General features: G+C 39.9%; 1 protein-coding gene across 3 annotated transcripts in view; it reads right to left on the bottom strand.

Annotated features, from left to right (window-relative positions):
• glra2 (glycine receptor, alpha 2) overlaps positions 1 to 13392 on the bottom strand; it is a 35974-nt gene that overhangs the window by 4385 nt on the left and 18197 nt on the right. For all 3 annotated transcript variants that reach the window (XM_061971408.2, XM_061971410.2, XM_072914471.1), the window contains 5 exons: positions 11510 to 11733; positions 7295 to 7377; positions 7061 to 7198; positions 6784 to 6998; positions 2369 to 2518 (listed from right to left, as the gene is read on the bottom strand). In XM_061971408.2, the coding sequence (XP_061827392.1) occupies positions 2369 to 2518; positions 6784 to 6998; positions 7061 to 7198; positions 7295 to 7377; positions 11510 to 11733 (810 nt within the window). The remainder of the gene's footprint in view (positions 1 to 2368; positions 2519 to 6783; positions 6999 to 7060; positions 7199 to 7294; positions 7378 to 11509; positions 11734 to 13392) is intronic.

Genomic DNA, 13392 nt, shown 5'->3' with positions numbered 1-13392 from the left:
GGGGGGGTGCTTTTTCCTTTGACTGCGGTTAGATGAATTCCTTTTCTGGTTGACCTATGACATCACCCTAACCATTTGCGGATCCTTACAACTTGTTCTAACTGATGTCCACTGTATTATTGGCACATATTACAAATATTACTATTCTGATATTAAATAGCGGAAAGCATCAAGCATTTTTGTTTAACTATCGGGGTCTTTTTATAAAGGTAATGTACATTTATTCAATCAGGTAGTTAACTGTGATTAATCGTGATTAACCCAAATCATAAGAGTGATTGATCTGATTTACATTACTACATTACTATTGCTTTTAATTTGTGATACTCAGTGACGTGCGGTGAGGTTGATGGCTGGTGAGGCACTGACTTCATCACAGTCAGATTTACAAACATATGAACCCTAAAGAGTATCTTATTCACCATTTGATTGGCAGCAGTTAACGGGTTATGTTTAAAAGCTCATACCAGCATTCTTCCCTGCTTGGCACTCAGCATCAAGGGTTGGAATTGGGGGTTAAATCACCAAAAATTATTCCGGGCGCGGCGCCGCTGCTGCCCACTGCTCCCCTCACCTCCCAGGGGGTGATCAAGGGATGGGTCAAATGCAGAGGACACATTTCATTACACCTAGTGTGTGTGTGACAATCATTGGTACTTTAACTTAACTTAACTTTAACTTTACACATACAAACTGTAGCACACAAAAAAGCACATTTAATTAAAAAAAACGTTATTGTGGTCTTACCTTTACTTATAAATTAAGTCCATTCGCCGCTGTTGTGCTGGATTAATGCACCCCCTGACGGGAGTGTTATATCAACTAAAGCCCTCACTTAAACTTTCCACGTGCAAGATTGAATCTATTTAAAAAAGTGTAACCGAGGGTTTATAAATCTCGCCTATACTGTACAAAATAACAAACACGGAGGCTCCAGTTTACACGAGGACCACTTTATTTACCTTCTTTCAAAAACTTCCACTCTACTCCAACGTGTCATCACTTCCGCTCTTAGCGCCTTCAAAATAAGAGCTCAAGGCATATACTGTATAGCAGCGCATAACAGGAACTTAACATCACAAAGAGGAAAGCCCATAAAAATAGGTTACAAAAGTATTTAATAAGAAGCCAAAAAGTCCAAAAACAATAATGTTCGTGTTGGAGGAGTTGTGAATAAGGTACACCTGCAGTCTGCAGGTGTACCTAATGTTGTGGCCCTGCAGTCATTCACAACTCCTCCAACACGAACATTATTGTTTTTGCACTTTTTGGCTTCTTATGAAATAACTTTTTTTAAATAGATTCAATCTTGCACGTGGAAAGTTTAAGTGTGGGCTTTAGTTGATATAACACTCCCGTCAGGGGTTGCAATCTACGGCGGGGGTGCAGGAGGCGAGATTACTGGAGCCTCAGCCAGTGCGTCTTTTGCAGCCGTTTTATGATCGCTCAGCACAAGAAATACGTTACACACATACAGTTGTTGACAAAATACACTGTACATTATATACCTCAGCTAACTAAACTATGGAAATGTATAATATAGTTCATATAGCAATACGGTCTCACTGCACAGCAGGCCAGCAGTTAGCCGAGTCATTGCGCAATCCATGTTGCGGCACTGAGTGACGTGCCTCAACTGGCTGCTGTTCACCGCACCGTCTCTTCTCAGTATTTGAACGGCAAATGTGAAAATTCAGCGATTTTGAATAAAAATAATCTAAAACTGGTGAAGTTAAATGGAAAATAACTTTATAGTATAATCACTGGATACATATAACAATTTAATAAAAATGTTTTCTTTTTACATGTTTTTTCTTTCCATGGTGGCAGGTGAGGCCCTGCCTCTAGTGACTGCACGTCACTGGTGATACTAATACTCATACTTCATAATACAATTAGAATATGTACTCTACGTGGATATACCTGTAGGCCTTAATAGAGCCTATTCTTCCTTTTAGGCAGCTTTTTGTTAAAACAAATCTATATCATTGCATCAACAACATATTTACAGCTTTATATACAAATTCCATTATAGTTACCATAAAAAAGCAGCAGATGGATCTTCTTTTAGCATTAAGAGTTATTTTATGTAGATACCCTTATGGTTACCAAAGCGTATTAAATGATCCGTACAGTGCATACATGCATAATAAGGGTTTTGTTGTTGCTAATTTTTGATGGAGATAAAAAGCCACTCTTCCTGTAGCAAAGGCGTATTGCCCTGATTAAAAAAACAACTTTTATAACCGTATAAGAAGTAGCTATCCATCCAAAAGTTGAGCTGGCAGGGTTACCAATGGGGTTCTTATTGCCATGCCCCCAATGTGCCAATAGAAAAGGTAAACAGCAAGGTGCTATAAAAGTCTACCTTGAGATTCTTCCTTTGTCTTCGCCTCAAGCGCAGGAACTCTTTCTGTTGCCTGGAGACAAAATTAACCCCAGCATATTCCAGCAATGCAGCAAATACGAAGAGCAGACACACCGCCATCCAGATATCAATGGCTTTTACGTAAGAGACCTGCGGGCGACAAGAAACATTTGCGTTACATCTTCCAGTCATCCAGTGCACTTTGTGTGTTGAGCATAAAAATAATTGTGCAAGTTGCTAAATAAATCATACCAGGTGATTGTCTTTCTACATGTTGACTAGAAATGTTTCTTAATAAAGGAGTCACGTTGAAGTTTACATGACCGTAAACCCAAGATGGGGAAATAATAGCCGCCTCAGCTACAAACAAAGAGGAACCTTTGTTAGATAGAGATATCAGCTTGTCATCATTGGCGAGGGAGATGAAAGCTGCTCACCCTTGATGACCTCGGCTCTTCTGCGCCTGCCCATTAGCATGTGGAACACAACATCTCAGCTTTATGAGGGCACCGGAGTGTACCGATTTATTGTTTCCTCCAGTGGCGGCCTCTCAAAGGCCTCATTTCATGCATTCATCACCTAGTACGTCCCTTTTATGTTAGAAACGTGTATATATAGGCTGTCTCTGCTCATGCAAATACCGATTGATCAGCAACATCAGACTCGCAAGTATCCTCAAAAGGTGCACGGCAATTTACCAAGATACCTCAATAACTCTGTTATGCAGGCCTTCTTAGAACTTGACTATGGATTAGTTGGAATGTCTTTGAAAGGCTTGCTCCTTTGTCTTCAGTAAAGCTCTAAAACACTGGGATCTCTTTGGCACTAGGCACCACACTTTTACCTCCAAAAAGTACAGCGTGTTTTGAGAGATAGTTTGCAGAAGCTGCACAGGTAGTCACGACTGCTTTAAATCCCCTTAGCTCTCCATTTACTTGAACTTGCAAACTTCCTTTTGTGAATTGATAATAGAAGCATCCCGTATGGACAGTTCTCATGCTCAGCTGCTCAAGCTTGCTATATTTTACGATAAATATGATCAGAGGCACAATTCCAATTAGGCAATGGTTTAGATTAGAATAAATTAGGATGTGTAGATTGTCCGTCATGCAGAAAGCCCATAAATGACAAAGGCTACCTGACTGTGTCTTGGTCTTTGCATTCAAAAGCCTTCTTCAATTAAATTCTGGTGATCGTTATGTGTCACAAAAACCAAGAAAAACTCCAGTACCACAGTACATTTTTATTCATAAAAAACAGCTTTACCTACTTGGACTGTGAGGAGTATTTAGCAAACAATTCCCAATTTCAATAAAACTTGGAATTGGGGCATGCGTCCTTAGAGATCTCATTAGATTCTGACCTAGATCCATAATACACTACAACAATGTTTCCCTATTGGTTAAGACAGACAACAATTTGGGGGGCCTTATACATACCAGTGTACTTAGTGTTTATTTTAAAACAGTCTTCACATACAACTTATTGCCAGAACAAATACAACTGTGTATTATTCACCCATGATAACATTTTAGTTCCTTGCACTGACTGAAATATAAGATGACCCCTCTTTTTCAAGACTTGTTTTCGTAAAAAAAAAATATTTTCAGGGAAAATCATGATATCAATATCGGTTAAATAACAACAGGTAGAGTGTAATATTAAAAAAAAAAATCCATAGAAGAGACAACACTTAATATAAGCGGCCAATATTTTTCACACCTGATTCTGGAAAATTATGTTTAAGACACAATCACAGACAAGAATTTGCAACAAAACTTTGTTTATGTCACTCGTGTGTGAGAAACGGAAAGCTCCGACTGACTCGGGATTAAGTTTGGCACTTCCTGGTGGTTTACATGACAAAATGTAAAATATAAGCCAACGTTTCTTTCCAGACTTTTTTCCTGTGGAAAAAATGCTGTCTTATATTTGCGCCAAAACAGTATTCAGAAAGCAACAACAGCAGGAGTCACAAACAATACAAACATTGTCATAATATACTACATTTTGCCACATCTTCAAGTAACAAAACACAAATATTTCAAACTGGATTGAAGATTAGGTTACATTCTTTTAAATTACATTCAATAATAGTAATGTTAAAGAGAAGTGTTAAATACCATAGAAAAGCATACAATATCAACAGAAATTCAACAAACAATGAACTACTTAATCACTTGAATATAAGACTATATTTTTCTCCCGGGAATAAGTTAGCCTTTTTTTACTACTACTTCCTTATTAATACATGTGTCAGAAGGTTAAGTTATCATTGTGTTGCCATCTGTCTGTCTGTTGGTCAGTTACCAAAATAACGGAAGTAATGAGTGGATTTTCATTAAACGTTTAGGAAATGTTCAAAATGGGATAAGAAACAACTGAATAGATTTTGGGCCTGATCGGGATCGGTTCTCCCATGTTACCTTATGTTTACGCTTCTGTGTATGTGTATAGAGACGGACAAAAGTGTTTACTTTGGTTCTTTCATTCTTTTATAGATAGTTTAAAAAATATGGGTGGATGTTCATCTACCTTTCAGGAAATGTCCGAAATGGGATGAAGAACAAGTGATTACACTTAGGGGCTGATCAAGTTAATTTCTACTACCGTATTTTTCGGAGTATAAGTCGCACCTGCCGAAAATGCATAATAAAGAAGGAAAAAAACATATATAAATCGCACTGGAGCCCGGCCAAACTATGAAAAAAACTGCGACTTATAGTCCGAAAAATACGGTACTTACCTTACGTTTTAGTTACGAGCTTCAACTTCTGTGTGTATGTATGCTAGTGGTCCCACCTCCAGCTTCAGAAACAAAGACAGTGAATCTGTTTCTTTCATTCCACTACAGATAGCTCATAATGTTATGGACAGATTTTCATCTACATTTCAGGAAATGTCTGTATTAATTAAGGAAACATTTTGGAGCTAAACCTGATCACCGTCTGGATTCAGGCCTTTTTTTTTTTTATAGGGCCTGGCAGAGGTCTGTGCCCTATCTATCATTACAGCAGCTCACAAATATGATACAAGTTGTAAGTTCACTGGCATTGAATCGTGTAGTATTTATTTTCAAGAACAGCCATGAAAAATATTGGTTGTCTTATATTCAGTGTCGTCTTACATACACTATATTGCCAAAAGTATTTGGCCACCCATCCAAATTATAAGAATCAGGTGTCCTAATCACTTGGCCAGGCCACAGGTGTATAAAATCAAGCACTTAGTCATGGAGACTGTTTCTACAAACATTTGTGAAAGAATGGGCCGCTCTCAGGAGCTCAGTGATTTCCAGCGTCGAACTGTCATAGGATGCCACCTGTGCAACAAATCCAGTCGTGAAATTTCCTCGCTTCTAATTATTCCAAAGTTAACTGTCGGCTTTATTATAAGAAAACGGAAGAGTTTGGGAACAACAGCAACTCAGCCACAAAGTGGTAGGCCACGTAAACTGACAGAGAGGGGTCAGCGGATGCTAAAGCGCATAGTGCAAAGAGATCGCCGACTTTATGCACAGTCAGTTGCTACAGAGCTCCAAACTTCATGTGACCTTCCAATTAGCCCACGTACAGTACGCAGAGAGCTTCATGGAATGGCTTTCCATGGCCGTTCAGCTGCATCTAAGCCATACATCAACAAGTCCAGTGTAAAGCGTCGGATGCAGTGGTGTAAAGCACGTCGCCACTGGACTCTAGAGCAGTGGAGACGCGTTCTCGGGAGTGATGAATCACGCTTTTCCATCTGGCAATCTGATGGACGATTTTGGGTTTGGAGGTTGCCAGGAGAACGGTACATTTCAAACTGCATTGTGCATAGTGTGAAATTTGGTGGAGGAGGAATTATGGTGTGGGGTTGTTTTTCAGGAGTTGGACTTGGCCCCTTGATTCCAGTGAAAGGAACTTTGAATGCTCCAGGATACCAAACTATTTTGGACAATTCCATGCTCCCAACCTTGTGGGAACAGTTTGGAGCGGATCCCTTCCTCTTTCAACATGACTGTGCACCAGTGCACAAAGCAAGGTCCATAAAGACATGGATGACAGAGTCTGATGTGGATGAACTTGACTGGCCTGCACATAGTCCTGACCTGAACCTGATAGAACACCTTTGGGATGATTTAGAACAACATCAGTGTGTGACCTCACCAATGCGCTTTTGGAAGAATGGTGGAAAATTCTTATAAACACACTCCGCAACCTTGTGGACAGCCTTCCCAGAAGAGTTGAAGTTGTAATAGCTGCAAAAGGTGAACCGACATCATATTGAACCCTATGGGTTAGGGATGGGATGGCACTTCAAGTTCATATGTGAGTCAAGGCAGGTGGCCAAATACTTTTGGCAATATAGTGTATATTTGGCTCTATAGGCTCCTGTATTATGTAGTATGCAGCATCGCTCCGATGTGTCCTTACCTTTGGAAGAGACGCTCTGGAGCCGGAGCTTTGTGTCGTCATGGTGAGCACGGTGGTGATGCCCAGCGCCACCCTGGCGGGAGCGGCATCCATATTGATCCAAAAAGACACCCATGAGAGGATGACGATGAGGAGAGAGGGGATGTACATTTGGATCAGATAGTAGCCCATCTGACGCTCCAGATGGAATTTCACCTCAATGCAAGTGAATTTGCCTGTTCAGAAATGACCATCTCAGATGCTGTAGCGGGAAACGTGACATATTGAATCCACTGACCCGTGTTGTAGTGTTTGGTACAGTAGCCCAGCTCCTTCTCCTCCTTCATGATGAACTGAGGCAGTGTCAGACCGTCTGACACCTGCACGGCGCCGTTTTCCAGCCACTCGAAGATCAGGTCGTTCATGGTATAGCCGACTTCAGGGAGACAAAAAACCTCATTCAAATTCTCTCTCCACTATTTCCCCGCAACGACCAAGCACGTTGTTTATGCGAGACAAAATCAGTGCTTACAACTCTCCAGTTGCATTGTACACGTTTGGACGTCCATGGGAAAGTTCTTTAGATCCATTGGGCAGGATAGGATAAGAGTCAATCTGAAACACACACACACAACAAATAAATAGGAGCATGTGCTAGAAAAGAGACATTACACCAGGAGTGTCAAACTCATTTTAGATCGGGGGCCACATGGAGAAAAATCTACTCCCAAGTGTGCTGGACTGGTAAAATCACAGCACGATAACTTAAAAATAAATAATAATAATAATATCAAATGTAATTTTGTAGCGCCTTTCGGGAAACTCAAGGTCGCTTTACAACAATATAAAATACAACAAAACCAAGGCATATACATAAACAACACAATAGAATAAAAATAGGGCAAGAGTATTTGGTGAGTTAGACGGAGTAGGCAGACCGGAACAGGTGTGTTTTGAGTTTAGATTTGAAGGTGGGCAGAGAGTCGCAGTTACGGATGTCAGGTGGTAGATTGTTCCAGAGCTGGGGAGCAGAGCGACTGAAAGCTCTGCCCCCCATAGTGATGATGCGGGCAACGAGGGATAAATGAAGACAACTTCAGATTGTTTTCTTTGTTTAGAAATAGAACAAGCACATTCTTAAAATGTACAAATCATATTGTTGTTGTTGTTTTTTTACAATTACATGTTGTGGTTAATAGTATTCTATGTTTATGTGTCGTCATTTATGCTTTCTGAATAAATGATGTGATAATGTTCATCAGTCAACTCATTAGTGTTCATTTTCAACCTATCAAGATAAAAAAAATATATCAAAATCAAATTACAGGGTGTTATTTATGTAGTTTGATCATTTTCTTCGACTGGTGCACTAACATCACGTGGTTTATTTTTTTTTACATAATCTACAAAGATACAAAGAATTGCTATTGCGGCATCTAGTGGACACATTTACAACAGCAGTTTCTTTCATTAAAAAATTTCGGCTTATTTTTGTACTTGGCAAACTCATCCCGCGGGCCGGATAAAACCTGATCCGTACGTTTGACACCCCTGCATTACACTGAGGTATCTCCAATGCACTCACAACAGCAAGGATTCACTCCAGCAGCTTCCAATCCCACTTTCATTACTGTAACTTATTGTCTTGCCAATCCACTCAGGTGCCCGCTTGACCAACCCGCACTCCCGCCATCTATCCTGTCTGTGAGCGGCGATTGAGGCTAACCAGGTTTCATCTATCGGCGTTCACACCCGAGCACCACTCAGCCCCCCCGAGCAGCCTCCCTAATAGACTGAAACATTTTCGGCTCAGTGTTGCCATCTCCACCAAGAAAATTGAAATCTGCAACCGATGCGAGTTATATTGAAATGGAATGAAATATTTTATATCGTATTTTTTTTGTTCGTCCTCTTAGCTATTTGGCTTTAATTAAAGTCCCCCAATCCAGCTTCGGATTCTTTCAAAAAATCCACAAAGTCCCGCAAACGCAAATCCCAGCAAGACGTCCCGTTTTTATCTTTTGATCCTTTCAGCAAGGAAACCCAGAGATTACCACGTGCTACGCTCTTTTTTTTATTACAAATCTACATGCATGAATTTAGAGGATGTCAAAGGAGCAATTACAATGGGATCAAATCTAATTTAAACTGTCTCCTGACAACCTTGAAGTCCTGATGTCAAAGAATAAATGTGCTATTTTTTTTACAGTTAGATTCGTATCGCAGCTATTCTATCTATTTAGGAAACATGTACTTTTAATTAGTTTGATGGGAAAAAATGTGGTTCTCTAACTATGGGGTTCCGGATACAACTTTGTCAATTTCGATACAATGCCAATGGAGCCTTGATAAGTGACTGATACTGATATTACATACTTTTACTATTTTAACATTTTCGAAAATGCTTGATCAAGTGAAATGACTCAAACAGAGAACAATGGTAGGTATAAACAACCCTAACTTATTTATTATTAACCCTCTTGAATGAAGTTCAATTGAAATAGTAGCCACAATAATTCATGAAGCAGTAAGTTGAATGATGCGGACGCTTTGTTACTGGATACTTTCCAATATGCTTCTGCCTTGGAGACCGTGACTGTTAATAATATGCAACTATGACTTTTGGCAAATGTCGTGTTTCAGACTGCTGTATTGTTCAATTAGGAACACATATGTATGTCTAGCTTGTGTGCTTCGCTGTTGCCTTTAAGGCAGCGTTTTGTAAATGACGACTAAAATACTAGAAAGGACCAATCTTGTGTGTTTATTGGAGGAAATTTACATGTTAACTTGTTGTTGAGCTCTGCAAAAGTAAACGCGCTGCAAGACTGCTTTTATGGGAGCTAATATCGGAAAGTTTAGATGCAAGCCCATTGAATCCAGTACTTGTTTTTTTTGCTGATATCGGAGGGATGTCCGATATCAATATCGGATCAGGACACCCCTATCTTTAACCAATTAGGTCGGCTCCATACTAAAAAAAACTACAGTACTTGCTTGCCTTTTGGCCCTACATTTCTACAAACGACAATATACTATATAAACCATACAGAAAACAAAGTCTACATGGTAAAACTTATTCACTTTAACAGGTTTAACTAGTTGGCAGGACTAGTTATAATGTAGGTCAACAGTACTTATTTCGTTCCTCACAAATATTGCAGAATCACTTCTGACCAGAAAGAATGAAACCTCAAAGCTGTGTTCGCTTTAATTGGGTCTTAGGACCAAGGGCTGTACTCCCTCACACAGTAGAGAAAAAAAAACAAAAAAAACCATTGCTATAAGAATGACTATATTTCCTCAAATAGTCCCTGAAAAATGTGTCGTAACTCAACTGCAGACAGTACAAGGCGTCTATTTGCGATAGGGTGGAGCTAGACGTTGGTTGGTTGACTGGTCTGACGGAGAATCTGCAGTAGTTTATCGGGTTTCCGATCACTTCAGTTAAAGGTTGAACTAACTTTTATGTTCTTGTTTCTTAAGCACTAATAATCATTGCCACTTGCTGCACGGCCATGAGACCATGTTGATACAGTATGTATTTAGTATGTTGTATGTGCTACTGATGACTTGAGTCATCTGTTTCCAGTTCAGTCTACACGACGGACAGAGGATTTAAGGGCGTTTGTGTTCCTTGTTTCTTTGGTAAATTTCTGAGGGGGAAAAATGGTGCGTCTGTTTGGGAAGTAGATGACACGCCTGTCGACTAATTGAAGCACGCTGTATATTTGAGCAGAGACCACAGTTTAAAGAAATACAGCAAGGTAAATTATCACCAAAACTGTGTTGACCTGAATATTAGACAACCGTTTTTCAAGACCAGTTTTTGGGGGGGAAAAACTATTTTTGAGGACAACATGTTACCATGTTTTCAATATCAGTAACATAGATTGTAATAAAGTATTTATTTTTACTGGTATGTGTGAGTGAGGGCAGCACGGTGAGACAGGGGTTAGTGCATGTGCCGCACAATACAAAGGTCCTGGGTTCGATCCCTGGGCTCGGGGTCTTTCACAATACGAAGGTCCTAAGATTGGGGTCTTTCTGTTTGGAGTTTGCATGTTCTCCCCGTGACTCCGGCTTCCTGTACCTCCAAAGACATGTACCTGGGGATACGTAGGTTGATTGGCAACACTAAATTGGCCCTAGTGTGTGAATGTCGTCTGTCTATCTGTGTTGGCCCTGCGATGAGTTGGCGACTTGTCCAGGGTGTACACCGCCTACCGCCCGAATGCAGCTGAGATAGGCTCCAGCTCCCCCCGCGACCCCAAAAAGGAAAAAATGGTAGAAAATGGATGGGTGTGTGAGTGACTGTGAGTGTCTTTTTCAGACTTTTTTTTGTAGGGCTACCGTCTTACATTTGGGTCAATATTTTTTGTTGGATCCACTATGGACTGGACTCTCACAATATTATGTCAGACCCACTCGACATCCATTGCATTCGGTCTCCCCTAGGGGGGGGTTACCCACATATGCGGTCCTCTCCAAGGTTTCTCATAGTCATTCACATCGACGTCCCACTGGGGTGAGTTTTTCCTTGCCCTTATGTGGGCTCTGTACCGAGGATGTCGTTGTGGCTTGTGCAGCCCTTTGAGACACTTGTGATTTAGGGCTATATAAATAAACATTGATTGATTGATTGATTGATATTTCACAGTTGAACATGACTACCTATTATCAGAATGTTTTGCATTTTGTTTTTAGTCTAACTCAAAAAGTAAATATATATTTATTTTAATTTTACCTTATACTGTAAAGGACGTTCCCGTTCTTAAAGATCCTCAGCAGCTTGTTGTCCGTGGTGACGTCGTGAAAGTTGGCGCCCTTCTCGTTGGCAAAGAAGAGGTCGGGCTTCCATATGGAATCCAACATGGATGGGTCCAAGTCCAGGGAGGAGTCTGGGTATTTGCTGTACGCCAAGCGGGGGTCATTCCACTTCTGCCGCAGGAAGATATTCACTCTGTAATCCTGCAGACAGGAACAAGCGGCTTTGCATATTTTGTGGCAGTGATTGGACTTGTGAGACAGCACACGCTGGTGACACGAAGCATTGACTTTTTTTTAATACAATCTCATCTTTTGTAGCATAGAAATTGCATTAAAAAAACGACATTATTCGAAACCATAACAGAACAGTGTGTAGTCCCCGCGATGCGTTCATTGGTGAATTGGCTGAAGATTGGCCAAACGGTCTATTAGTATGCTTTTTTAACCTTGGATTTAGTGTTATTCCAAATCAATAGGGTTTGTGTCTTGATAAATATGAATGAGCTCTGAAATTTTTAAGATCTATTTGTATTGATTGATAGGTCTAGCGACTGAAATCAAAGCTGTTCTTGTTCTTTGGCAGGGGATAACATGCCTGAATGTTTGAGCATTAGCTCCACTGGGCATTTGGAGGCATGTATCAGTTAAAATCAATAACATTGACCAACACTGCATAAAAATGTAAAGATCTGTCAAAACTGTGCCCAATCGACTTATGAGAAGCTTTGCACAGTACGTTCTGATATTTGACCTCGACTACCTTCCTTTTCTTTTAAAATCAATTGTGTTGTGTGGACCCAGAGGCAATAATGTCTGAAGGTGTCTACTATGTACCTATTCACATAAACGTCTGACCTCTTCTTCTCAAGGGATAATACGGTAGTTAGTGTATATATTTACGTGTCCTTTAAAAAAAAATCTTACTAGTGAAACCAGTTTGGACAATTATGTCTGTGCGTTGAGTAATTTTCGGTAAATAGTCAATCAATATTGCTATTCAAGCCATAGCTATTTAACCAGCGGCCCGGGGGCCAAATCAGGTACGGGAATGACCCAGAGTTTAGTTCAAAACTTGAGAGACAAACATATTTGCAGCCAATTCCTAAAAACAATGGAGTGCTCCTGTTGTCCAAAGCAGGGATTTTTAACTTTTTTGACCTCGGGGCCCCACTCAAAAGATAACACACACTATGTTTCCATGCACTAAATTAGTCTGATTTCTCAAATATTAGTTTTTTAGTATTTTCACACCTACATGTGAAGTCCAAGTGTCCATGCACTCTCTCTAATGCGACTATTGATTATACGCCATGTGTCTCCCGTACACTGGGGGGCGCTTTTTCCTATTAGCGCGGTTAAATGAATTCATTTTCCGGTTGACCTATGATGTCACCCTAGCCAAATGCAGATCCTTACAACTTGGTCTTACTAATGTCCGCTGTATTATTGGCACATATACATACTCTTAATTTTAACTGTATAAAATAATTATATCTAACCTACTTACAGCTTGACAGGATAAACCTTGTCAGGTGATATGAAACCATCACACAGATTATTATCAAGGCTGACTGAACAAATATAAATACTATTTAAATATACTGCAGAAGAAGGGACTTGTAAAAACGAATGTACATTCAATTACGCAGTGCTGTAATATATTCATTTTAACTAAATTAGAAATAATAATATACGTTTTTTAAATACTTTGTCAATACAATTTAGGTGCAAATCAAAATACAGCTTCACCATTTTAGTCATCATTTTTAAGAAACTTCTCAATAACTTTAGCGCCAGACTTCTTCTGTTTGTTTGAGATTGTGATTACTGCCACAAGTGGTGGAAAAGTGTTTTACAATT

The sequence above is a fragment of the Nerophis lumbriciformis genome, linkage group LG13, assembly GCF_033978685.3.
Source record: "Nerophis lumbriciformis linkage group LG13, RoL_Nlum_v2.1, whole genome shotgun sequence".
Lineage (NCBI taxonomy): Eukaryota > Metazoa > Chordata > Actinopteri > Syngnathiformes > Syngnathidae > Nerophis > Nerophis lumbriciformis.
This window is presented reverse-complemented; position numbering and strand designations above follow the sequence as displayed.